We start from the raw sequence: 25538 nt of genomic DNA on the forward strand, positions 1-25538 counted from the left end.
GCACAAGAACCTTTTCAGTAACGTGTTTTTTGGACTATAAGGTGCAATTAAAATCCTTTCATTTCCACAAAAGTGCGCCCTATGTGTGAATTCTGGTTGTGTTTACTGACCTCGAACTGATTTGATGTGCTACACGGCGCTCAAAGCAGTTAAAATGTTTAGCACGACTTTGCTAAGCTACGAACCCGCAACGCTCGATGGAGCGTTATAGCTACTGTAGTCAGGACCCTCGCGGAGTGATACGTACCGTGCTTCAACATAATATTACTGTACTGTGCGTGCATAAGGAGCCCAAAGTGGCTCCTGCTAAGAGACATGGTTACGAAGCTTCAAACTCGATCAGTCGCGCAGCATGAGAACAGAGCAGCTGTGTGAGAGTTCAGCATGAATGAATCAATGGCGTAAAGTTTGACTGTTTTTATAATCCGGTGCCCTAAAAATACGGTAACGTGTAGAAATGAGCTCCAAATAAAGAACTTTGTGTTGACAGATTGTTAATCATTCATCAATGTTGTCTGTATGGACAGCAGTTTAAAAAAGTCTACATGTAAAGCTGAAGTGTTCAGTGATGCGGTTGAAAAATTTGGGAGCACCAAAGAGAAAAAGTGCAACTGTGGGAAAACATTAGTCTCGAGCCCTGCAGCTCCCACTGCACCCACAGTCCACAGCAGCTTCTACACCAGCTCCACCACCTAGAAACTTTCTTCTGCCTCCTTTTTCTTTCTGGTCTTTGCGCCGTAAGTCATGTTTTCTCTTCTCGCTGTCTCAGCTTCCACGAGCCTTTCATCGGAGGATCTTCCTCATGGTGCTGAGCTCCTCCACCACGCTGACGGAGTGATTGTGTCCTGCACACGACTCAGTGGGGGTGGGGGGTACACTGTGTCACCATCCACCTGTCAGTCAGAGAGGCCACGCCCCTAATAATGCAAACATGAACCCTAATACAGGTGAGTTATGGAACACAGCTGCTATCCGGTCGTTAAGTGATGACGTGACGAATCCTACTTCCGGGTCTAAAGTAGTCTGCGTTTAATATGGCTTTTGTGTTGTTAACATGTTTAATGTTTTGTATTTTCTTCTGTTTGATCTCAAAAAGCTCCTAAAACAGTCAGTGATCACTGTTGACCTCCCTCGGCTTTTATTACCGCTAATCATTTATTTAAGCTCAGTTTTTAAAACCTTAGGATGTAACTACAGCCCAGCCCATGCAGCAGTATATGAATGACTAACCTCGTATTGTGGATGGATTATCTCAGTTGTTCTCCTGGCTGAAGTTTGGTCCTTTTACAGCATCCTGCCATGCGATTACATTTGTTCCTGACCACCGAGAACACTCACGTTAACTTTTATCGAGTGGAAAAAAGTTAGCTTGTTTATATTATGCTAACATAGCTGTGTCGCTAGCGGTCACGTAGCACATCATTATATACCAGCTAGCCCAACTTCAGTAACCCTACAAACGTCACTGCTGTTTAGTTTTCTGTCTTCATCTATGTTGGAAGTGATAACAGAGTGGTACGTTTGAATTTGTTTCCAAAACCCCGCAGTCAGGACATGCTATATTGTATTTAGATAGAAGCTAGCGAGCTAACTCCCTGCTAACTTTTAACTCCGTTAAATGTCATAAATTCAGTTTTCATGGATGCCTGGATGTTAAACTCAACTGTTACACCTGGTAGAGCAGAACGCTGATCATTTTATTAAAGATGAAAGACTTTAGACAGTTTTTCAACTCTCAGTAATGCCACAGTGATCGTTTGATATATGGACCTGCAGCGGAGTTTAGGCCCAGACACGGCTAGTGACGTCAGACTGAACGAGCGGACAGAAACCAGTTGGTGCATCATGCTGTAAACAGCTTTATTTGAACTCTGCTGCCTCTGCTGGACGTCGGAGGAACTGCAGGCTCTGACAGGAGGATGGTCACATGACAGCGCAGTCACATGACAGCCATGAGGACAGTTATTACACAAACATGGGCTCAGCTCCGTCCTCATGCATGCTCACTCTGAACAAACTCCTTCAGGCTGTAAAGTAACTGAGTAAAGTAGAAAGTTGTGTGTGGCAGCTTTGCAGCATCAGGATCATGACCTCCGTGTTGCTCCATCACTCGGGACTTTGTGATGGAGCTGCTGGACTGAAGCCTCAGACCCGAGCTCGTGTCTGCTGACAGACGATCATCGGGGCGTCTGCCACAGATCAGCTGAGCAGTTAGAGCCACAGTGAAAACGAGCCCTCGTTGGGAGGCGCGCTGAAGCATTTACATGAGAATGTGAGTTATTTTGATCGGGCCTGCAGACATGCTGACTGTCAGCGTGTCGGGGGACGTCTGCAGAACAAAGGGCTCGGGCGACGCCTCAAACAGCAGCTGCAGAAACGACTCAGGGTCTGTGAGGAGGTGAACGGGCAGGGGTCACAGACACGCTCTTTAGGAACACGACAACGCTTTCAGCATTTTATGGCTTACAAAGTTCATCGAGTGGGAAAGTCACGGTCACAGGAAATCACCGTAAACACACCAATAAACAAATATCAGTGTTTCAGTGTTTGCAGAAGCTGAGTGAGCTTTAACCCTCATCCACAGCCTCACACGGCCAGCTGTGAACAACAGCAAACAGACATTCAACAAGAAAAAGACTCAGAATTAAGAACTGAAACCATGAACATATTTGAATTTTCAGAGTTTAAAATGTCTCAAATGCAGCTGAAGAAAGCAGCGACGCAGCTGCGATGAAGCTGTGAGATCAGAGCTGCGTCTGCTCCCCTCTCGCAGGGTCGAGCTGGCGTCTGCATTCGATCCTCCTGATCTGCCCCGGGGCAACAAGTCAACCTGTTCTTATTCAAATCAGCCCACTCCTCGCGCTCATGCCCCAGCAGCCAATCGGCTCGTACAGGGGGCGGGGCAGCAGGGTATAAGTGTCTCAGGTGAGCAGCAGGTGTATGGAGCAGACAGGTGCAGGCAGACTGGAAGAAGCAGCAGCATGGCGTCCTTTGTGCCGGAGCGTGGCCCGTCCCCCCCCGTCTGCAGACGTTCGCTGCCCCAGCAGGAGCTCCCATCTCTGGGCCTCGACCCGTCCGACTTCAGCCTGTACGGCCCTCTGTCTCCACCTGCGTCCAGCCCGTCGGCGTGGCTCCAGCCGGCCCACAGCTGCAGCTTCGCCTCCAGCCTGGACCAGAGCTTCGCCGCAGGATGTGCACCGGGGCTGCCCCCACCCTTCAGGGATTTCCACCCTCATCTCTACGGGCTCCAGAGGAGCATGCCCTGGTTCTCCCAGGACGAGATGCTGAGCTTGGTCCGCCCGCCATATTCTTACTCTGCCCTCATCGCCATGGCAATAAAGAGCGCTCCAGAGCAGCGGCTGACCCTCAGCCAGATCTACCAGTACGTCTCGGACAACTTCCCCTTCTACGGCCGCAGCAAGGCCGGCTGGCAGAACTCCATCCGCCACAACCTGTCGCTCAACGACTGCTTCCAGAAAGTTCCCCGGGACGAGCGCGATCCAGGTGAGGCGAGCACACCTGAGCTCTGAGGCTCTGATTCGTCAGAGACAGGAAGATGTTTTGTGCTTTGTTTCCAGTATAAACTCCGTTTCTTCATCCAGGTTTTGTCTGAAAAGTTTGATTAACCTTCCTCCTCCTCTTCCTCCCTGCAGGTAAAGGGAACTACTGGACTCTGGACCCGAACTGTGAGAAAATGTTTGACAACGGAAACTTCCGCCGCAAGAGGAAGAGGAAGAACGACTGTGAGACCAATGAGAAGAAATCTTCCTCCTCTTCATCATCACCGTCCTCCTCAGAGCCCAGCCCAAAAATTCCCAGTGTGCACAGCAGCAGCAGTTACAGCACGGAGCCGCCTCCTCTCTCAGACGCTGCGTCCAACCTCAGCAGCTTCCTCTGCCACCTCCAGGACTCCCTCTTCCTCGTTCCTCCTCTTCCTCCCTCCTCCGCACCTTACATGAAGTTACCAGAGCAGGCCTTCCCGTCGCCTCAGGGGTACACGTCTTCTTATTCGCCCGGTGCCGTGGTGCCACAGTGGGACATCAGCTGCTCCTCTCCATCCTTCTACACCTCGCCGCCTCCTCTCTTCTCGTCCTCCCAGGCCAGTCCTTTTAACTTCTGCCCGCTCCCTGACCCTCAGACTGGCTCCCCGTCACTCTACACTGAGCTGCAGACGGCGTCCTGTCCTCAGGTGGAGCTCCAGGAGACGCAGCAGCTGCAGCAGCTGCAGCAGCTGCAGGCCCAGAGCCAGCCTCTGTTCTCCGGGGGCTTCAGTGACTCTCTGCCCCTCGACTCGCTGGTCCTCCAGCACTGAAACAGACTAGCCTGTCCGCCCTGAAAAGTTTCTATTTATCTTTTTATACTTTCACAACTTTAGGATAAGTGAGAAAACGTGTAAATATGAGTGAATGTTGGTGTTTGGAATTAAAAAACCATTTAAGTTTAAAACAATGTTTTTGTTCAATGTCTCCAAACATGTCAATGAAACGTTTAACTGCACAAAAACAGAATTTGTAAAAAGTCACTTTTAAAACCAAAAAGTAAAGAGAAGAAAAGACTTAAGTAAATGAGATTTAATCAATATCTTAAAATTTTTATCTCTTAAAATAAAAATAACCATAATTAAACTTTTACACTGCATTAAATTATAACTTATTACAGGTTATATTTAAATTATATGAACAAAAGCAGCTAAGTTTAGCTTTAGCATGAGTTTTGCTGCAGGTTTTTTTTAAAACAATACTGAATAGCTAAACTTCATTGAAGTGGATGTTTGCTATTTATACAAATTAAAAGGGGGAAATGAATAGCGACGCTTTATTTTAGCTTCTGGTGTTTTTGTGTAGCTAACATTGAATTTATATGAAGCTGATTAGCATCTCTGGGTAACTTTAGCTGCTGAGCTAGTTCTTTAGTTTTAGCGTGTGAGCAGCTGTCTTTGCATAACTTTAGCAATGAAATTAGCATTTAGCTTACAGGTTTTCAATTAGAATGTCTCTATAACATTAGCAGTGTAGCATAGCAGTGTAACTAGCCCTTTTTTTATAACCTTAGTTAATGGTTATGTTAGCTGTACAGTTAGCATATTTAAATGATTATGTTAGCTAGTTTTAGCTGTAAAGATGGCCTCTTTCTATGAGTGTATAAGATGTTAGCATCTTTATGTAGTTTTAGCTTAAAGGTCTGTCTGTTCTTTATCAGCAGCTGTTTAAAATCACACAGTTCTTGAGCAAAAGTCGTCCAGTAAGATTAAAACGAGTCTTTGGAGGTCTGTGGTTCTTTTGGGGTCTTTGGGAGTTTTTATAGGTTTCTGTTTGGGAGCAGTGTTGCCAACTCCTCAGTAAGGAAAATTGCTATTGGCTGTCCTAAAAGTCGCTAAATGACGACATTGCCTAATTTGCCTAATTGCTCATGCCTCTGTAATTGTAACAGACGCTGTAGATGAGAGAGATATAACATTGTGGAAGAGACATAAAGTGAGTAAAAAACACCCTAAAAGCATTTAGAATATATTTAAAACTACAAATTAAATTTCTTTTAGTAATTATTGTTTTTCTAATGTCACAACCCTGCTCTTTTATCTGGACTTGGGACCGTGAACACCGGCAAAAGTGACCCGAAATAGGCGCTCTGGTGGAGTTACTTTCCGTGTGTGTTATCCGCGGCTAAAGCTCAGACTGAGCTCTCCTGGGACAGCAGGATGCTACCAGGCCGCTTACATTTGGCCCTGCAGTGTTACCCATGTGATGTATCACTGTGAGTCTGGGATCCCCACTGTGGCCAAAGTGCGCGCTCATGTGTGTCATGTGTGTGTCATTGTAAGGTGATGTAATCAGGTACCAGTCTACGTAATAAGGTAGGCTGTTGTTGTGATTCGGTGCTTTATAAATAAAACTGAATTGAACTGAATGTGGTCATAAACTTTCCCCAGGTGGACTTTCCTTCCTCCTCTGACATTCCTGACCTTTGACCCCATGTTTGAGCTGCTGTCGGGTTTACCTGCCTTCAACCTGCAGGGTGAAATCTGAGCGCGCTCAGGAGTTACACTCTTAGTTTTTTCTGAGGCAGATTTCAAATGTACGACATAAATGTAGAAATGATTGATCGTCATCACGTCGTCAGCGAACAGGCTGCGTGTGATTGGTGGACGAGGTGTAAGTGTGCCGCTTGTTTACACTCCACGCGTCCTCAGACACACACACACATCGATCAGCTGCTGATAGCTTTCATCACACTCTTATTGACACAACAGGAGGCGGAGGGCCAACGTGTGCCGTCTGTTTGCCGCCACAGGCCTCATCCATGCAGCGTGTGGGGGCAAAACACCCCCCAGTCATCCCCATTAAAACCACAGCATTTGCATCTGAGACTGGGAGGAGGAGGGGGAGGAGGGGGAGGAGGGTGGTGCTGAATGATCTCAGCTGGCAGGATGACTGAAGCCCTGAGGTACGACTCAGTGATGAGGCTGCAGCTCCTCCAGAGCCTCAATGTGATTATTGATTATTGATGATCGACATGAAACACTTTGAACTCAGACGAGTCATCACACTGAAGTTCACTCTGACCACACACACACACACACACACACACAGACTCACGGACAGACACACACACACAGACACACACACACAGACTCACACACACACACACACACACACACACACACACACACACACACACACACACACACACACACAGACACACACACACAGACACACACACACAGACACACACACACAGACACACACACACAGACACACAGACACACACACACAGACACACACACACACACACACACACACAGACACACACAGACACACACACACAGACACACACTCACACACACACACACACACACACACACAGACTCATAGCAGGTTGTTGGTCTTCGGTCAAATCTGAAGTCGTTTTTTTAGACGCGGTTATGAAAACGATGGCGTGCACACAGTCATTACAGAAACCTGACCTTTGACCTCTGCCACATCCAGCTTCGACTTCATTATCCTCCAATCAGAGGTCCCCTGAAACAGCAGCGTGGAGGTCAAAGGTCAGACTGCAGGGAGACTACAGGTGAGGCTGCGCTGTGAGGACACAGCACTAACACATCAGCCAGTAACCCCGGGCAAGAGCGCAGGCTGGACTGAACCCGGGACCTTGGTTCTGTGAGGCGACAGCGCCCCCGCCGTCCCCCTGTGCCGGTCTAACCAGCATCCTCCTCCAGAGTCCGGAGATGCGTGTGATGGTCCTGATCAGCTGCTCCGGCACAAGCAGAGAGAAACACGCGAGCCTCCTCAGCAGACGCCGCAGCTCGCAGACTGCCGTGGTCCTGCACCGGCGTCCTGTCCTCCTCCACCTCAGACTCCCCGCTCCCTGACGTCCCGGCTCCATCCCTGAGTGAGGAGCAGCTGGAGACAGCGAAGCTCCCGCCTACAGAGGACATCCTATGAGCGTGAGGCGAGCTCATCGGTGCACGCCTCTGTGCTCGCAGCAGCAACGGACGCCATGTCCACACCAATGCGTTCTGTGTTTTGGCCTCCCGTCAGCACTGAGGCGGCGTGTTACGTCAAGGGAAACGCAGCGTTTTGGAAACGCTCTCCAAAGCGGATACATTTGAAAACACTCCATCGCAGTGTGGACTGCGTAACCGCAGGTGTTTGGAAACAATGATGCATTTCAGTCATGTGATGCAGTCATGTGACCAATAAGACAGCAGAGGCCGTTACACAGCAGCTGTTTGTCTGCAGCCTGTTACAGTCGGGCTCCTCGTAGCTTTTCTTCAAATTCTTTACCGCGCAGCAACAACTCCACCTCATCGTCGGTCCATTTTCAAAACTCGCTGCTTTTCCTCGACGTTCTGCTGCTGCGACATTTCAGAGCGCAGGAAAGTAAAGCGGCAGACGAGCCTCATGCATGCGCAGTACGGGACGTTTCAGTGAGGATGAACAGCTGTTCGACTGAAAACAACAGTGTGGACGTCGCCACCGTCAGGCTGTGTAGCTCCACTCACGCTGGTTCAAGTCCAGCGTTTGTGCAGCGACGTGAGCTTCATGTATTTGATCTTCATGCAAAGTTACTTTCTACACGCCGAGGTTCTGCTAACAGGTTTCTGCTGGTCTACCTCCTCCCCCCCTACCCTCCCCCTCCTCACCTGTTCGTCCTCCTGATGTCTCGGCTGGCAGAGGTTGTCAACACTCAGCCTGAGGCCACAGCAACTTTCCACTACTCAGCTCTGTGACGGTTTTGGATCCTCTCAGGGCCACTGGGTGATGGTGGTGGGTTTACAGCACCAGTGTTTCTGGGTACGTAGGGTTGCTGGTACGACTCTTTGGCAGTAACACTGTATGGGTGTTATGATTGGTCCTGTATGGACATGAAGTTACGGGGAGCAGACCTCTGCATGGGCTCACTCAGAGGTTTCACCAGTCCAGATACAGTGAAGACCAATCAAACCACTTAAAACCTCACAGAGGTTCCAGTGAACAGCAGCGGGTCAGCTGAGGCTTCTCTTGTTCGGGGGCTGTGATCCAGATTTGACTGAAGGCTGAAGAAAAGATTTTTAATGGAGCAGATTTGAGTGTTTTGGGTTTCTGCAGGTTTCACCAGTTTGAGTTTGAATGTGCTCAGAAAGCAAACTGTCGCTGCTCTGAGAGCTGTCAGCAGGTGAGTCTCCCTGATGGTTGGGGGAGGAGCCGATGTGGTTTCACTTTAACGGACGTGAAACGAAGGCTAGAGGTCGCCCTGAATAAAGCTGTCAGGATACCAGCGTGACGAGCCGCCCGCCAGCTCACCTTCAACTGTTTCAGTGCATCATCATCATCATCATCATCATTTAGTGCTTTAAACACATGCTGTTCACTAAAGAATCAAATTACATAAGAAAAAGTAAAATAATGAATAATTTAATGAAAAGAGAAACTGAGTCTCTCTGAGGCCAAAGAATGAAAATGGCTTTAACGCGTCTTTGAAGTGGACAAGAAGGGGCCGCTCTAACGTGTGGAGGGGGGCTATTCCATCATTTAGGAGCCACCATAGAAAAGGCCCCGCCCCCTCTGGTCAGCTGACCTGAGAGACCGACAGGATGTGTGGGGATGAAGAAGCTCAGAGAGGCGAGACTGAGGGCACCGACAGCCAGAGAGGCCAGCACAGGGTCACATGCTCTGTTTGACCTGCTAGCAGTCGCGCAGCTGCGACAGCAGCGACTGGCTCACCTCCTCATTACTGTGGTGAGCTACACAACAAGTAAGAGCCTGGATCAGGTTCAAAGGTGCTGTCAGTCGCATTAAATGATAAAAACTGGACTTCCCCACTGCTCTGATTTAGCTGTCCACTTTGAAACCCACGTCAGGAACAACAGGTTTAAAATAAACATCAGGATCCCAAATCTACAGAGGAGCACTCACAGGGACACCAGGACCAAACAGGGACACCAGGACCAAACAGGGACACCAGGACCAAACACCTGCTGTCTTTTCTTTCAAATGTAAACAGTTTAGAGCCAACCGAGCTTTAATGTCATCCAGACGCCAGAGGTTTATGGAGACGCATCAATCTGCTTTAGGGGTGGGTAGATTTGGCAGAGGGGACAGAGAGGACAGAGGGGACAGAGAGGACAGAGGGACAGAGAGGATAGAGGGAAAGAGAGGACAGAGGGACAGAGAGGACAGAGACAGAGGGGACAGAGGGGACAGAGAGGACAGAGACAGAGGGGACAGAGGGACAGAGAGGACAGAGACAGAGGGGACAGAGGGGACAGAGAGGACAGAGACAGAGGGGACAGAGGGACAGAGCCCCGTCCTTTCCAATAAAGCTCAGACAATGATGGCAGATGTCAGGAGAAACTTGCAGACAGACTCGGTGCAGCAGTAAGAACCGAGTGTTGCACAGGTGAGTTACGACTGTTGGAAGAGGTTAGGTCATATCTGCAGGGTCGGGGTGAGATTAGCTTTGTGCCGAGGTCAGACTGAGGTCAGACTGAGGTCAGACTGAGGTCAGACTGTCATATATGTAATAAACATGAGGGTGTGCTGCTGTCAGTTTCCCTCTCCGGCTCTCAGACTCCATCTGTGCGACGTTATGCAAATATGCGGCAGCCAGACATCAGCGTGGCGGTTAGAGGGTCGACCACACACATGCCGCCACTTGCTGCCAGCTCCTCTGCCAGCCCTCGTGCTGATGTGCCCTTTAGCAACAGAGACTCTGTGATGACGTGTCTCATGGGGGGATTTACGCCCTCTGTAGTGTGCCTGCAGAGGGATGAGGTGGGCTCGGTCACAGCCGTGGGTCACAGAGTGGGCTGACAGAGACTCGGCAGAGGTCTGAGCTCTGGCCTGTCTGTGATGTTTCTACACTAGCCGAGAGCACAAAGACAAGGACGCTGACACGAGGAAGCTGCAGGTGTTTGTGTCGTGCGACCTCCTGCGAGTGGATCAGGAAACATGCAGGCAGGGATTGGTAACGTTACCGTGGTGTTGGGGTTGCTGAGCTTCCTCTGTCAGGCGGACAAACACAGGAACTGCTGGTGTGTAAACTTCTCGTGAGGACGTCCCGACCCGAGGAGGCACGCTGAGACACGAGCACGGCGTCATGGGGGTAACTGCTGCAAACAATAACAACGTGTCCCGCAGCTCCTGCAGACGCACACGTGGACAGGTGATTTATTAATGCAGCCGTTCAAAAGGAGCATCAAGACTCAGAGAGGGACGAAACAACGCTCCGCAGAGAGTCAGGCTGAAACAGAAACCAAAGGAGCGCCTGCCGTCATCGAGCTAATTCAATTCAATTCATAGTCGCCTGAAGGCGCTTTATATTGTACAGTTGATCGTACAATAATAGATACAGAGATGAGTCCACTGTCAGAGGCCATAAGAAGATCATTTGTAACCTTCACTAAAGCTGTTTCTGTGCTGTGATGAGCTCTGAAACCTGACTGAAACTCTTCAAATAAGCCTCTGCAGATGATCTGTTAGCTGTTTGACAACTACTCTTTCAAGGATGTTTGATATGAAAGGAAGGTTGGAGATTGGCCTATAATTAGCTAAGACTGCTGGGTCTAGAGATGCTTTTTGAGTAAAGGTTTAACTACAGCCAGCTTGAAGGCCTGTGGTACATAGCTGATCATTAGAGATAGTTGATCATATTTAAGATCGAAGCATTAATTAATGGCAGGACTTCTTTGAGCAGTTTTGTAGGAATGGGGTCTAAAAGACACGTTGATGGTTTGGAGGAAGTAATTATTGAAGTTAACTCAGAAAGATCAATTGGAGAAAAAGAGTCTAACTTAACATCAATGGTACTAAGAGTAGCTGTAGATAATATTACATCTGTGGGATGATTACTGGTCATTTTTTCTCTAATAGTTAAAATTTTATTTGTGAAGAAGTTCATGAAGTCATTACTAGTTAACGTTAAAGGGATGGTTGGCTCAACAGAGCTCTGACTGTTTGTCAGCCTGGCTACAGAGCTGAAGAGAAACCTGGGGTTGTTCTTATTTTCTTCAATCAGTGATGAATAGTAAGATGTTCTGGCTTTGCGGAGGGCTTTCTTATAAAGCAGCAAACTATTTCTCCAGGCTAAATGATGATCCTCTAGATTTGTGACACGCCATTTCCTCTCCAGATTACGAGTCATCTGCTTTAGGCTACGTGTTTGAGAATTATACCACGGAGTCAGGTACTTCTGATTAGAGACCTTAGAACTGACCTCCCAGCTCATTGTTCCTTCAGTGGGCTGGTTTCAGTCATTCTGCAAATGTCCTGTTTATAAGGTTGGAACCTGCAGGGTTCTTTTACACTTTGACAGAAGCCAGTTGAGTCTAATAACAGATTAAATGCTGTGTTGAGGCACGTTGAGCTGACCGAGCGTGAAAACATTCCTGACAGTAATCAGCGATGATGTGGGGAAAAACAAAACGCTAATAATGAAACTGCTCGTGGTTTTAGCAGCCTCACTGGGTCATGACCATCTTTTATATACAGTCTGTGGCCACACTGACCCCACCGTGCCGGACGACCCCGGAGACGTGTCCGTCCTCCTGTTTCAGACCCGGCACGTGGCTCCGGGTCCAGCTCGCAGGTTAGATGCTGCAGGGTCACTGATGATGTAACAGCTGTGACATCATTTCCTGTCTCACCCTTTAATGTTTGTGCTTTTTAAACTTCAAATATTCATTTGATTCTTTCTTCAATTTAGATCAAATTTATTTGTATTTTTACTCATTTTTGGTCCTTTTGCTCGTTTTTGTGGATCAATGAGTGTGTTTATTGATTATTGGTGAGACGAGTCACTCATGTTGCTTCACTGTCGCTCATCATCGATCTGCTGTAACAAACCAGGGCTGCATAAATAAGCAAAGCTGCTCCATGTTGAACACAAACAGTCTCTGCGCTGCAGTAACAGCCTCTGTGCGGCGCTGCTGCCCCCGTGTGGCTGCACCGCAGACCTGCAGCACCTGAAACTGAGCCACATGTTCCAGATGTTTTCCCTGCACAGCTGTTTCACACTCAGCCTTAATTTACTGATTAATCAGATCGAAATATGACTGATCAATCGAGGTGATCGGATTTGTTTACCTTCAGCCGAATCACATCTCCATTTCTGACTAAGTGAAATCAAGCTCTGGTTTACTCACAACTTTCTTAAACTTAATGGCAATAAAACAGAATTCATTTTAACCAGATCAAAACTGACCAAAGTCCCGACCAGAAGTCACTGATCACTCTGACGTCACACCCTCCCCGCAGGTCCTGGTGTCATCCTCGACAGCACAGAAATAACATCACTCAGCCTTCCTACTTTCATCTCCATAACATTGACCTCCTCCAATCAGTACACTATAAACATCTGGTCTGGATTTCTGTGATTTATGGTCTGTCTCATGAATCCCTCCATAAACTGCAGTTGGTTCAAAAACAGCTGCTCGTAATATTTCCAGAGCTAGATCCACTGAACATAGAACAGCTGTTCATTGGTTCACCTCCGTGTCAATTCCAACATCCTGCTTCTCACTTTCAAACCGCTTCATAACCTCACTCCTCCATATTTATCTGATCTTCTCCACCCACCCCCTCGTACACGCCGCTCTTCTCCAGCCTTCTGTCTGCTCCACCTGCTCGCCTGAGCACCGCGGGACTCTTTGGCTGCACCTTCGTCAGGTCTCCAGACCACAAACTCTCTCTCACCTTTAAATCACGTCTCAAACTCATCTGTTCAGAGCAGCAAACAGCTGATCTGTCTCGGTCCATCTTTACCATAGTCGTTGTTGTTTTGACCTTATGGCTAAATTTTATTTTGCCATGTTTATTATATTTTATTGCTGCTATTGTAAAGTGACCTTGAGGTCTTAAAGGCGCCTGTGAATAACATGTGTTATTATTATTATAACAAAAACTGATTTTTGATCAGCACAGATCATCATCATCATCATCAGTATTCTTGTTGTTACACTTTAGCAGGTAAATAATACCTTAAAAAATGTCATAAAATTAGAAATTTTAACTATTACGAAGCTTTTATAACCTTTACATTTGATATTATGTTTACATATATAATCAAACATGTTGTAATAATTTAACAATTAGAGAAAATATGTTGAACAATATAATTTTCAGTCCAGATTTTATGTAAAAAATAAAAATGTTGTAATAAATAATTTTTCGATCCTTTTGTTCAGCACGTATGTAAATATAATAACGACCTGTTTCATTAAAGCTCCCGTTCGTGTTTCACAGGTAACGTTTCAAACAGCTGTTGTCAGGTCAGTGCATCCTTCATTGCCTCCTTTACCTGAGGAAACACTGAAGCATCCTTTATGAAGGGGAGGAGACGACGCGACCATCAAGATGCTTGTGCGGCTGCAGGAACGAGTTCAGACGCGTCACAGCGTTAACGACTTTAATAAGAAAACAAAAACATCTGTGAAACATCTGCCTTCACAGTCCTGATCACAGATCAATACATCGATCATACAGAAACATTTTTCACTCAAACATCAACATCGTTCTTTATCTGAAGTCTGGATTTAAACCCTCCTGCTGGATTAGCCTAGCTTAGCACAAACACTGGCAGTGGATGGAAACTGTTAGCGCAGCTGGAGGAAGAACTGTTCCTTTGGGGGTGGGGCTTATGAAGGGGGTGGGGCTTATGAAGGGGAGGCCGGGTGGGCTTCAGAGGGGTTTGGGCAGGCTGGAAACTTCCTGCAAGCACTCGTCATACGCTTCCTGGTACTCTTCATGAGGTTTGATGAGGATGACGCAGGTCGGCCTCTTCGAGCCCGCAGAGGAACCCAGATCCTGGAACAGAGTTTCACAATAAGAGTCAGGAAATGAAAAAGACTTTAAAGCCAGAACTTTCACTGCTATGCAGATGACACCCAGCTCTATCTGTCCATGAAGCCAGATAACACACACCAATGAGTTAAACTGCAGGAATGTCTTAAAGACATAAAGACCTGGATGGCCGCTAACTTTCTGCTTCTTAATTCAGATCAAACTGAGGTTATTGTACTCGGCCCTGAAAAGCTTAGAAATATGGTATCTAACCAGATTCTTACTCTGGATGGCATTACCTTGGCCTCCAGTAACGCTGTGAGGAACCTTGGAGTCATTTTTGACCAGGACATGTCCTTCAACGCACATATTAAACAAATATGTAAGACTGCTTTCTTCCATTTGTGCAACATCTCTAAAGTTAGAAATATCCTGTCTCAGAGTGACGCTGAAAAACTAGTTCATGCATTTATTACTTCCAGGCTGGACGACTGTGATTCATTATTATCAGGAAGTCTTAAAAACTCCCTGAAACACCTGTTGTTGTGATTTGTTGCTGTATAAATAAAACTGAATTGGAAGCACACAGACTTTTCAAAATAAGAGAAATTATCCCAACACTAAAAGTCAGGAAATCGCAAAAGATTTGAAAATAAGAGTCTGAAGCTGACGCGTGCTCACGTGTCACACGATCAGACGTTCGTTAGTTGATTGGCTGAAGCTCAGCAGGTCATCGACTAATCAGAAGGTTGGTGGTTTGATCTGCATGCAAGAAAGCTTTTCTACTGAAAACGTCTCGATGCACACTCGATCATCCAGGGAAGTAAATCTGCAAAAGTTGATTCTGTTCATCTGGATGTTTTCAGTGGTGCTCATGGCCCGTTGTTCCCTCAGTGGGCTGGTTTCAGTCATCATGCAAATGTCCTGTTTATGAGGTTGAAACCTGCAGTCAGCTGAGACTGAAGAAGCAGGGTTCATACGCCTTTTTCAGGGTCAAATTCAAGCACTTTTCAAGCACTTTCAAGGTCCCTTTTCAAGCTTTTCCAGCACCCCCCCTCCCAAAAAAAAGAATGCATGTTTCGATTTGCGTCACCTCAGTAAGACCATGTGAAAATGAAAACAAATCATCCCAGGTGACCTTAAACACCTTTGTTCACCTTTTGTTAAGAAACAGAAAAACAAACCACTGCAAAAGGAAACGGCCTTCTATACATCGAGTATAAACTCAAAATGCACCTTTCACTTAAAATTAAGCCAAATCGACTCGTTAGATATTCTTCTCCTGTTGACCCCCCAAAAATAAATAAGTCTTCTCATCAGATATTGATGCTTCTTTCCTGTGTGACAGAAAATAGGAGACAGATGTTGGTTTGTTTTTTAAGTTAATTCCCAATAAAACCTTTTGCTAACTACGTCGCTGTCTGTATTATTGCTGAAGGCCTAAACGTCACCTTTGAAGTGTTTGTGCTGATAACATCATGTACAGTCAGACTGCAGAACAGCACAGACTGGGAGGCTCTGAACACATCACATACTTCAATTCAACATATAAGAGTTTAAGGATGCACAAGCATCTACTTAAATTTATTTAATTTATCATCTGTCATATTATTATGTACAAGTCCAGTGTACTTTGTTCATCTGCCTTAAATAAACAGGCAGCGTTACAGTATGAAATATTCATGTACAAACACACATAACTGTGTGAACTGTGTGAGCGGCTGATTGTGCCCCACAGGCCTCAGTGTGAGCCTGAAGACATTTATGATGTTGAAGTAGTTTAATGTGTCGGTGCTGACGATAAACACAGTTTGAATGAAACTTTGGTCGCACAGAAACAAGAGGCCACATGGATCAGTCATATCACCATCACTTCACCCAAAAGCACCAAGTTAATACTCAAAGAAGCTGCAGCTGTACACACAAATATAAACAGCACTTGGTGACAACTTTGCTTTTAGCCTCTAACCCTCCAGTTAGGGTCCAGGGTTGATCTGTTCTCTATCTTTCACCTTTAAAAACTGTTTATCGTGCCACTCTGTTATTTTCTCATTTTGACAAACTGTTTCAGCACAATTGATCTAAAGTCAGACAAAATGTAAAGTACGAGTAGAAAGAGATATTACTGACTGTAAAACCCACAAACATCTTTACACTGCAGTCTGCTGTTGGTGGCTTTTTTGCAGCAACTGTGACAATCACTAGTAGAACTGACTCACAAAACAACGACTACACACTAACTACACAAGACAGCACACTAACTACACAAGACAGCACACTAACTACACAAGACAGCACACTAACTTGAGACTCCAAACACAGAAAACTTCACAAACCTCTCCCTCCTAAAACTTCCTCCTCTTCCCAAACGACCAGATGTCACATGTTGCCGTATCATTTTTTGATTGGTCCACACATTAACATTTTTCCACCAATAGGGAAGGAGTGTTTTTTCTTTTTCTTTTTTCACTCACAAGCAAAGCGTGCTTGCTGGCGCTCTGCTTAGAAAACGCTGTTTTAACCGCTTCTTCCCGGAGTAAACGCCACTGTTGTATTAAAAACAAACAAACGTCGGTTTTACGTGGCCTATCAACACAGTTTAAAACCTGGTACATAGTTTGAAGTCCGCACATTCGACCCAAGTTGAAATGGAGACTCTGGTCGACCCCAGAGGTTAACCAGAAAGCCTACGTTAGCTAGTTATGTATCAGGCTAATGTTTAAAGCTTTCACTGGAGTAAATGAACTCATATCACTGCTCAGTAATGTTAGCTAAGCTCACAGCATATCCCATAACAGCGCTGCCACACTGCATCACACTCAGTGCATCTCAATCATGTCTCCAGCGAGTTTGATGTTAGCAAAATAATAATGGTAATTTAAAAATAGCGTGTGTAACGTACACGTACTGGAAAATATTCACTAGCACTCACCTATCATGACTGGAGAGCACAAACTCCGCCATTGTTGTTTTCCATCAAACACTCATTAAAACAGCGACCTACAGGTATGTTAGCGCACTCATCCCCGACTGTCCGAGGGAGGGGCGGGGCCACACGGTGAAACAGACACAAGGCAGCCAGGCGGGGAAATTTTGCTTTTACATTTTGCGACTCATTTTATTTCTATCTGATAAGAAAACTATTCAATCAGTTATTTGTGGTGAATGAAACACAGCTACACTTTCAAGCACTTTTAAGCACCACATCTGAAATTCAAGCACTTTTCAAACCTTGAAAAGACAACATTAAAATTCAAGCATTTTCAAGGATTTCAAGCACCCGTACGAACCCTGAAGGAGTCAGCTGATGATGACGAAACGTTTCTCCCACGGAAAACGTCCAGATGAACAGAATCGACTTTTGGAGCTTCAGCTGAAAAGTTTGTTTTGTGAGTCGTACAAAGTGTTGCACAAGAACCAATCAGCTTCTCCGACATCCTCACCAACTGTTTTCTACAAGACGTGAGGTCAAATGAGCGCCACAGCCACAGACGGTGCACGCTGTCCAAAGACAGAGTAAGAGCTGAACTCCTGATTGTATAATCTGCTGCCTGGGGAGCGCCTGCAGCCAGAGCGCGGGCAGCCGGAGCGCCTGCAGCCAGAGCGCGGGCAGCCGTGTCCACATGGTCAGAAACAGCAGGCAGAGACACGGACGCCTGCGCACTCGTACGGACCGTCACCGTCTGAGACGTCACAGTCACACAGCGCTCTGAGACACACTCGTGTCGACTGTAACGTTTTCCTGCTGCGCTGAGGAAAGTGCAGCGAGCAGAGCACACACATGCTGTGTGAGCGGCGCTCTGCAAGCACAGACTGAGTTTCAGCCACGCCCATGACGCCTCCATCCAACCTTGACAGAGCGACGCGTTCAGAGCCCGCCCCCATCAGGTGACAGACCTTCAGCACACCTGTCCACTGTCACTCACCACTTTAGACGGGATGTAAGCGTACGGCAGGCTTCTGTCCTCACACATGACGGGCAGGTGGCTGTAGACGTCGATGGGCAGCGTGTCGCCCGCCATCACCACGATGCTGCAGACACATCAGAAACACATAAACACACCTGTGATCGTCACGAGCACCTGGACACACCTGAGGAGGCGCTGAAAGGTGCAGCAGCGGCTCACCCTTTCTCTCCTTTGTTGATGAACTTCTGAACTTCTTTGACTCCTCGTCGGATGTTCTTCACTTTGGCAGCTGGACGATAGAAACAGAGACACATTAAACCAGACTCCAGTCAAAAACTTGCAGTTTTAAGCTCAAGTGCAACATGAAGGATCTGCGCCTCCTTCAAGCCCAGTCCAGCTGCAAACTGCATTTAAAGTGAGGAGGAGCACATCTGGATGTTTAAAGCTCTAACATCTGCAGTGTGAACACATCGTTCACATGATTCCCGACAACAAACGTTCCCTCACAAACCAAACTGTGAAGATTTTCTCACATACTAAAAACACTTCAAAATAAAAGCACATGCAGCTGCCTTTTAAAACGCCCAGTGTAACCGGAAGCGGTTCTGACTGAACCTTTCACTGAGGATGACGCTGTACAAACAGCCGCTGATTTCTCACAGAAAATTACCAATAGATTACAAACTGTGCATCTATAAACGACGTGTTTACGGCCGAATTAACCAGAAGCTTTAGACGACTCGAACACTTTCTTATTTAATGTCCTGCATCGACTCTAACAACTGCAGAGCAGAAAGAAACCGTTAAATTCGTGAATTTTTAAACAGAGTTCGGCGCCACCTCCACGAGAACAGCAATCTCCAACATTTCCCGGCCTTAGCGGGATTCTTCTTCTTCTCACCTTTTTTCACGCATTTGTAGAGCTTCTTGCTGAGTTTTTTGGAGGCCAGCGGCTGAGCGATCGGGTTCAGGTGAGCGATCAGCTCCTGGTACGACCTGTCGGTGCCCCCGGTACCGGCTTCTTCACCCTCCTCCGAAACTTTCTCCTTCTTCACCTTCGTCATTTCTGATCGATAATCACTGGTGATCGATACCCGTTTAATTGTTTTCTGCTCGCACTCCTGCCTGCTGATCACAACACGCACACAGAAAAGACCCCACACGTGTTTCAAGACTCTTTCTCTGCCGTTCATGAAAACGCTAAACCACAGCGCCACCAGCGGCCCGGAGGGCAGCGGCAGCACCACCCTTCAAAATAAAATACCAAACTTCCTTTTTTAGGTTTAGTCAGAATTTTACTGACACTTCAGAAAATTTCCTCGTAAATATATATCTATGTCTATGTCTATAAAGAGATAAATAATAACATTAAAAAGTGAAAGTTTAAGTGAAGAGTTTTGGATTCAGTAAGAAGGAAATAATTTCCCCCTAAAATCTAAAAACCAGCTTCACTGCGTGGACACTCGAATTTTCTTTCATTACAAGAAGCTAACAAACAAATTAATTACTGCTCATCAGAATAATCTGAAGAGAGTATGTTATTAATATTTTTCTTATAAACGTAATGATCAACTTTTATTGCAAAGTGACACGACAGTAAAATGAAAAACTGCTAAATGAAAAGTAATGAACAGTATAAGACCTTTGATTCCACAGACACATTACTCATAGTGTTTCATTACATTTGATCGGGAAGAAATTAAAAAAAAAAGTTTAAATACAATTTCCATTTTTAAAGGTTTTTATTTTGTCAGGATTGAATTTGGCTAGAAGCCAAACCTGAATTGTGTAAAAACATTTAAATGATTTCATGTAAACTGTGAATCCTGAAATCACCTTCAAAGCTCACACAGACTGAATATTTGTGCAATGATTAAATATCAGATCTGAGCTTCTCTCCACAGTCTCGATTCATCTTTAAGCTCAGTCACAAGCATGAATTTAATTTTAATGAATTTAAGCTAACAAACATCTAAATCGAGTAAACAGATGAGCAACAGAACAAAAACTGATTTGTTAAAAACAAATAACTGATAAATACAGCAAACACTGATGAGTATTGATTTCTCCTGGTGCGGAGCTGGGCCATGACGGCCGGTCTGGGGCAATGACTTCACGCTGATGACATCATCACTGGCGGATGATGTCACTGCATGGTGGGGAGCTTCTGCTTCTTCATCTCGGTGGCCATTTGACACCAAACGCAGGGCAGACAGAAGGTGGAGCACCAACAGTCGGTGCAGAGGTTCCCCTGAAACAGGCAGAGTGAGCCACGCTGACTAATGTTAGCTTAGCGGCTGCTAACTACACCCAAACCAGCGTCTCAGCGCCACCTCATGTCGTACTTTGATGCCGTAGCGCTGACGCAGCGACACCCTGATGGACATCGTGATGGGACGGACGCAGCCGAACACGTCCAGCAGGGGGAGACAGAGACACTGACCGAACTGTTGGGTGGTTCGACAGGCGAAGCAGCCTGAACGACAGACGACGACAAAAACAAACTGAATAACAACATGAAACAAAGTAACACAAAAAACTGAAAAAATAAATAAATAAGAGCAACAAACTGCAAAGTCTAAATGAAAATAAAAACAGCATCTTTATATTTGATTTAAAAAAAGTTCAATCATAAAATATGATTTTCCTTTTGTTTAACAAATAAACGTATTGTCTACACTGTAGATGCTGCTTAGGTTCAGACCATGTTTTTGTTTTTTTAAAGATGCGAGTAAAACCAAACCTCAGCTGATGTTGTTAGCCTTTGGATGGATTCACACACTGATGATAATTTGACGCTTTTTGAATGGAGTTTGGTGCAGAGCCTCAGCAGCTGCTCTGAATATGAACTCATCAAGGAACCAAAGAAGCTTTGTGTCTGATTCTGAACTTTGGGACATTTTTAGATTCAAACTGATTCAGTGTGAAAGAACGAACATGTGACCTCAGTGCTGTTTAAATTCTGATCTATTTAAAATGATAAACTTATTTAAAATCAAAGGAAAACATTTGACAGCTGATGTTTGTCTCTGTGGAAACTGATAAATTAAAGAACGAGTGTTTGTTTATGTTCAATTAGATTCTTATAATAATTTTTATGAGCTGTCAAAGCGTCGGCTGCATGCCCGTGTCCAGCTGTTAGTCTGGTCCCGAGTGTCAGTGTGGGATCAGTGAAGTCCGCTCTGATTGAAGCGTGGTTGTTACTCTACATTGCTTCTTGTCATCGCAGCAGTCGCAGATCCCTGAAGCCCAGTCAGCTTCCACCGAGGAAACGAAGAGCTGAGGCTGCGTCATCACCGGCCGGCTCATCGTTCACCTGACGACACACAAACACCTGCACTCAGTCACACCTGTGGTACCCAGTCGTTAGTGATCATTTATTAACAGATTCCATAATCACCACAAGTGTGCGTTAGAACAAGTTATTCACACGGGTCACCGCCTCCCTGAGTTAGCAGGGCAAAGGTCAAAGTTCATGACAGGACATGAGAAAAAGATTGAACCCTCTCCTGGAGTTAGGGTGAGGAGCTCCAACCTGAACCGCTGCTCCACATCGAGAGGAGCCAGTCGAGGAGGTTTGGGCTCCTGCTGGGCGTTTGAAGCATGTCGTACTGACGGAGGCCCCGGGACAGAGCCGGGACTCACGGACAGATCGCAGCTCCTGACTGGTGTGAGTGAGGGACCCTGGGCTCACAGCTGCTCCCACGACCCAGACACAGGTGGCAGGAAAAGTATAGCCTGGTTGGAAGAGCTGCCAGGCAGCTTGACTTAGGTTTGCAAAGCTGCACCTGAACTAACCACAAGAACCAAAGATCAGAGCGCTGTGCATGGATGCTGCGAGCCTCAATGACCTGCAGCTGTAAAGAAGAGTGGACCAAAACTCGCCCACAGAGATGTGACGCACCGATAAAGTCCTACAGAAACCAGCACCGAGACTTTATCTACAAACTGCACTGTCACAGGAATGCAGAGAGCCGTGTGAACAACGGGAGAAACAACAAGAAGAAACATCCGAGAACGTCGGCACTAACAGCACGACGCAGCCACAGAGGAGAGAAGACAAACCTCCACGGTCCAAAGAGTCAGGTCCACTTCCTGTTATCTTGAAAGGATCACGCAGCTGTCACGAGTTCAAGCTTTTACTTTGATATTTTACAAACAGGAAATATGAGGTTACATTAAACTATGTACACAAGTCACACAAACAACATTAAAAAGTCTTATCAAATCCAAATGATGATTTTTGAGAAAATATGAAGCTCGAGGTGAAACAGAGTTCTCATCACCGTCTACATCAGGACTCGAGTGTCCGTGATGCAGCACAGCTGATTTAAATGACTAAATTATCTCCTCAACATGTCCTGAGGTTCTCCAGAGGCCTGGTAATGAACTAATCATGTGATTCAGGTGTGTTGACCCAAGGTGAGCTCTATAGAGAATCCCCCATGTTCGTATCCTGTGGACGCAGTGAGGATGAATGAAAATACCAAATATTTCGTCACACGCTGTACAGTCATCATCGTCATCAAGCCCAAGACTGTGATCAGTGGATATACACAGACACGGGTAAAATAAGACAATATTTGCATGGAGTTTGGTGTGGAGTTCTACCAGCTGCTCAGGGAACATTTTAAAGGTATAACAACAACATTCATGTGAGGCAACGTGACAGGAATGTTAGAATAACTGTTTCCAACCATCGAAGAAGCAAAGAGCAGCAGACACACAAACCCACAATCCCAGCTGCTGCCACTGAAACCTGAACAATAATGAGATGATATAAAAGTGGGATCGTCTTACCCGTGTGACTGATGTGGTCGCTCTGATTGGAGAGGTGAAGGTTTCGGATAAACCTGATGGAGTTCAGGTGGGCGGAGCCTGCTGAACTCAGCTGCATACGAGGTCTCATCTCGTTCATTTAAAATGTGTTAAAAACAAGTTTGATTATTTATTTAAACTGGTTTCATTCAACTTTATAAAAATATATAAATCAAAATAAAACACTTTATATGTTCCAGTTTTTTTTACCTGTATGTCAGATTGAGACATTTGCAATGCAGTTTAACATAAACTGGCTCATTTACAGTCAGTGCTGAGTGTAACGTGTTATCATCACTTGCTACGTTACTATAATCACATTACATTCTCAGTAATGCAGTAAAGTAATGCATTTAATCCCTGCAGGACGGACAGCAGAGCAGCAGAGCAGCCACACAGCTGTGAACGTGACTTTTATGTCATTGCACAAAAGGATGAGAGCGTGATGGTAAAGTGGAGACGGCTCCAGGACAGAAGCAGCAGCACTGCTAACACAACTCGTGCTGTCCGATGGCTCTTCAGTCCAACACTGTATTTTAGTGTAATTTATCAATTCTGAATGTTTTGGGAAAACATTTATTAAAAGCTTCGTTTGAATGTTTTTACTATGGAGAACACACCCGGACAAAAGTTTCAAATCTTTTGTCCTCCAGGCCTGCAGCTGTACACTCGCTGTCTTTGGATCTGTCCCCCCCTTCCATATTTGACATAATAGTATGATCCTAGTGTGTCTTTGCATGTGATTGGCTGCATGGTGTGCCCGTCAGTACAAAGTACCGCCTGCCTGGACTCTCATCAGGGCTGAGCAGCAGGTGCTGAATAGCGATGATAAATTTGATTCTTTTTACTGAATCGAGTTTTAATGACTTACTCACCAAAGTGAATCGGATTTTTTGAGTCACTGAGTCAGTTGACCAGAGAGTGCAAAAATGTACATTTTCACTCAAACTTAATTTGCTAAGATGAGTGATTGTAAAAGAAAATAACTATTTTATAGAGCAAAAAATAGCAAAAAAAATCTAAAGGGAACATTTATTTATTTTTTATCTTATTTTATTAGTATTTTCCTCAAATGTGTCAAATATATATTTTCTCATGTAAATGTCCACTGAGCTGTGAGCCAGGGGGCGGTAATGGACCTTAACATTGGTCGCCAACCAAGAAGAAGAAGAAGCTGTGAGCCAGGAGGGAGGGGGTGAGTAGCTCAAATGTGCTGTTAGCATGTTAGCAGAGCGATGCTACTGTGAACCGAGGAGCTATTGTCTTGATGTGAGCTTCTACTCAGGGTTTTTTCTTCCAGTTCAGAGCAGAAACGTTGTTGTTAAGATACTGGATGTTGTGTTTTTCTCCACAATTTTAATTATAAGCTAGACACATTTCTACTAATGGAATTAGTTTGCTAACAGCAACAGGGATGAGTCAGTGAGTCAGTTGGGCTTGTGAATCATGATTCACGAGTCAGTAAAATGACTCTCGAGTATTGAACGATTCGTTCATGATTCGCGCATCACTAGTGCTGAACATTCGGCTCTCCCTGAGGAGTCTGCTGTTATGAGCGACACATCACCATGCTAATGCTAAGCTAACGGTAAGCTAGCCACAGACTCAGTGATGTATGCAGACTCCAGCACAGCAGCCAGAGCCTGAACTTCACCAGGTAACAGTCAGGCTGCTGTTTCTACCTGCTCATGTCTCTACAGTAGAATCACCGTGGCGACCGCCTCTCTGTGCTGAGACATCCGGTGTGTCCTCACGAGGAGTTCATGACGGTGTGCTTAGCCTCAGGTTTACAGTTTATTATGAGACCGTGTGTTTCAGGTCATTTTACAGAGACATGAAAGTAACAAACATACTGCATTACATTTAAGAAAAGGAACAAGTAATGTGTAATAGATTACTTTTCTTTATAGTCACTCTGTAGTTTGAGTAAATGTGGAGTATGCAGTGGAAGGATCTGAATAATTGTAAGACATATTTAGATTTTAATGCATAAAACACAATAATATAATAAAGTTTTTTATATTTGAGGAGCGAGGGAGAGCCAACATGTCAAAAACAACAAGAATGTTGTACTTTATACGAGATGTGCCACAAATTATTACTATGATTATAGTGATTAGGTCACTAACGGGCAGAGATGGGCAGTAACGCGTTACAAGTAACGCATTACTGTAATCCGATTACTTTTTCAATTAATGAGTAAAATAAGAGATTACCTTAGCAAAAACGGTAATTAGATTACCGTTACTTTCCCGTAGGAACGCTGCGTTACTGCGTTACTAAAACCGTGAGTTTTTTGCGAGAATGTCTCATGACAGTGACGTAAGCGAGTGCAACATTCGTGACAACAGCTGTGTGCAGATCAACAATGGATCATATAGCGAGTGTGGGAGAGAGTATGAGCGTGCAGCGTTTAAAGCGTGGAAGTACTGACCTTACTTTGAGTTTGATTCCATAAAAAGTGACAAAAACATTAGTGTCCATCGTGCGTGGGAAGAAAACTTCTTTTTACAGCGAAAAAAACCCCTAAACTTCCAAACAAGCACCGAGT

General features: G+C 45.5%; 3 protein-coding genes across 9 annotated transcripts; 1 reads left to right on the forward strand and 2 right to left on the reverse strand.

Annotated features, from left to right (window-relative positions):
- The first annotated feature begins 2024 nt into the window (after positions 1-2024).
- Positions 2025-4451, forward strand: LOC120730633 (forkhead box protein I2-like). The gene is made up of 2 exons (XM_040027064.1): positions 2025-3504; positions 3654-4451. The coding sequence occupies exons 1-2, from the start codon at positions 2982-2984 to the stop codon at positions 4310-4312; spliced, it is 1182 nt and encodes a 393-aa protein (XP_039882998.1). The 5' UTR covers positions 2025-2981; the 3' UTR covers positions 4313-4451.
- A 9422-nt stretch (positions 4452-13873) lies between these two features.
- Positions 13874-19372, reverse strand: nhp2 (NHP2 ribonucleoprotein homolog (yeast)). 2 transcript variants are annotated; one of them, XM_040027065.1, is made up of 4 exons: positions 19071-19372; positions 18389-18458; positions 18188-18293; positions 13874-14285 (listed from the first exon to the last, which is right to left on the reverse strand). In XM_040027065.1, the coding sequence occupies exons 1-4, from the start codon at positions 19360-19362 to the stop codon at positions 14160-14162; spliced, it is 594 nt and encodes a 197-aa protein (XP_039882999.1). In that variant the 5' UTR covers positions 19363-19372; the 3' UTR covers positions 13874-14159. The 2 variants fall into 2 exon arrangements, with proteins under 2 accessions (XP_039882999.1, XP_039883000.1); XM_040027066.1 differs by lacking the exons at positions 18188-18293; positions 18389-18458; positions 19071-19372 and adding an exon at positions 17705-18181.
- Positions 19373-19892: 520 nt separating this feature from the next.
- Positions 19893-23119, reverse strand: LOC120730635 (cornifelin homolog B-like). Of its 6 annotated transcripts, none has more exons than XM_040027073.1 (4): positions 22970-23119; positions 21379-21485; positions 20515-20673; positions 19893-20420 (listed from the first exon to the last, which is right to left on the reverse strand). In XM_040027073.1, the coding sequence occupies exons 2-4, from the start codon at positions 21391-21393 to the stop codon at positions 20316-20318; spliced, it is 279 nt and encodes a 92-aa protein (XP_039883007.1). In that variant the 5' UTR covers positions 21394-21485; positions 22970-23119; the 3' UTR covers positions 19893-20315. The 6 variants fall into 6 exon arrangements, with proteins under 6 accessions (XP_039883007.1, XP_039883005.1, XP_039883003.1 ...); XM_040027071.1 differs by having other exon boundaries at positions 20515-20645; positions 22970-23117; XM_040027069.1 differs by lacking the exon at positions 22970-23119 and adding an exon at positions 22235-22460 and having other exon boundaries at positions 20515-20645.
- Positions 23120-25538: the final 2419 nt, after the last annotated feature.

The sequence above is a fragment of the Simochromis diagramma genome, unplaced genomic scaffold, assembly GCF_900408965.1.
Source record: "Simochromis diagramma unplaced genomic scaffold, fSimDia1.1 OVJJ01000773.1, whole genome shotgun sequence".
Taxonomy (NCBI): Eukaryota; Metazoa; Chordata; class Actinopteri; order Cichliformes; family Cichlidae; genus Simochromis; species Simochromis diagramma.

What these genes read in the sequence shown, in the direction of transcription:
- LOC120730633 (XM_040027064.1), top strand. Translation starts at nt 2,982, where the DNA reads ATGGCGTCCTTTGTGCCGGAGCGTGGCCCGTCCCCCCCCGTCTGCAGA. An exon ending in CCGGGACGAGCGCGATCCAG is followed by an intron (nt 3,505 to 3,653) that starts GTGAGGCGAGCA and finishes TCCTCCCTGCAG; the next exon opens with GTAAAGGGAACTACTGGACT.
- nhp2 (XM_040027065.1), bottom strand. Translation starts at nt 19,362, where the DNA reads ATGAACGGCAGAGAAAGAGTCTTGAAACACGTGTGGGGTCTTTTCTGT. An exon ending in CTACAAATGCGTGAAAAAAG is followed by an intron (nt 18,459 to 19,070) that starts GTGAGAAGAAGA and finishes TCTATCGTCCAG; the next exon opens with CTGCCAAAGTGAAGAACATC. An exon ending in CTTACATCCCGTCTAAAGTG is followed by an intron (nt 14,286 to 18,187) that starts GTGAGTGACAGT and finishes ACTCTGTTCCAG; the next exon opens with GATCTGGGTTCCTCTGCGGG.
- LOC120730635 (XM_040027068.1), bottom strand. Translation starts at nt 22,180, where the DNA reads ATGTTTCTTCTTGTTGTTTCTCCCGTTGTTCACACGGCTCTCTGCATT. An exon ending in GTTTCTGTAGGACTTTATCG is followed by an intron (nt 21,958 to 22,073) that starts GTGCGTCACATC and finishes TGGTTAGTTCAG; the next exon opens with GTGCAGCTTTGCAAACCTAA. An exon ending in GATGTGGAGCAGCGGTTCAG is followed by an intron (nt 21,486 to 21,704) that starts GTTGGAGCTCCT and finishes GTGTGTCGTCAG; the next exon opens with GTGAACGATGAGCCGGCCGG.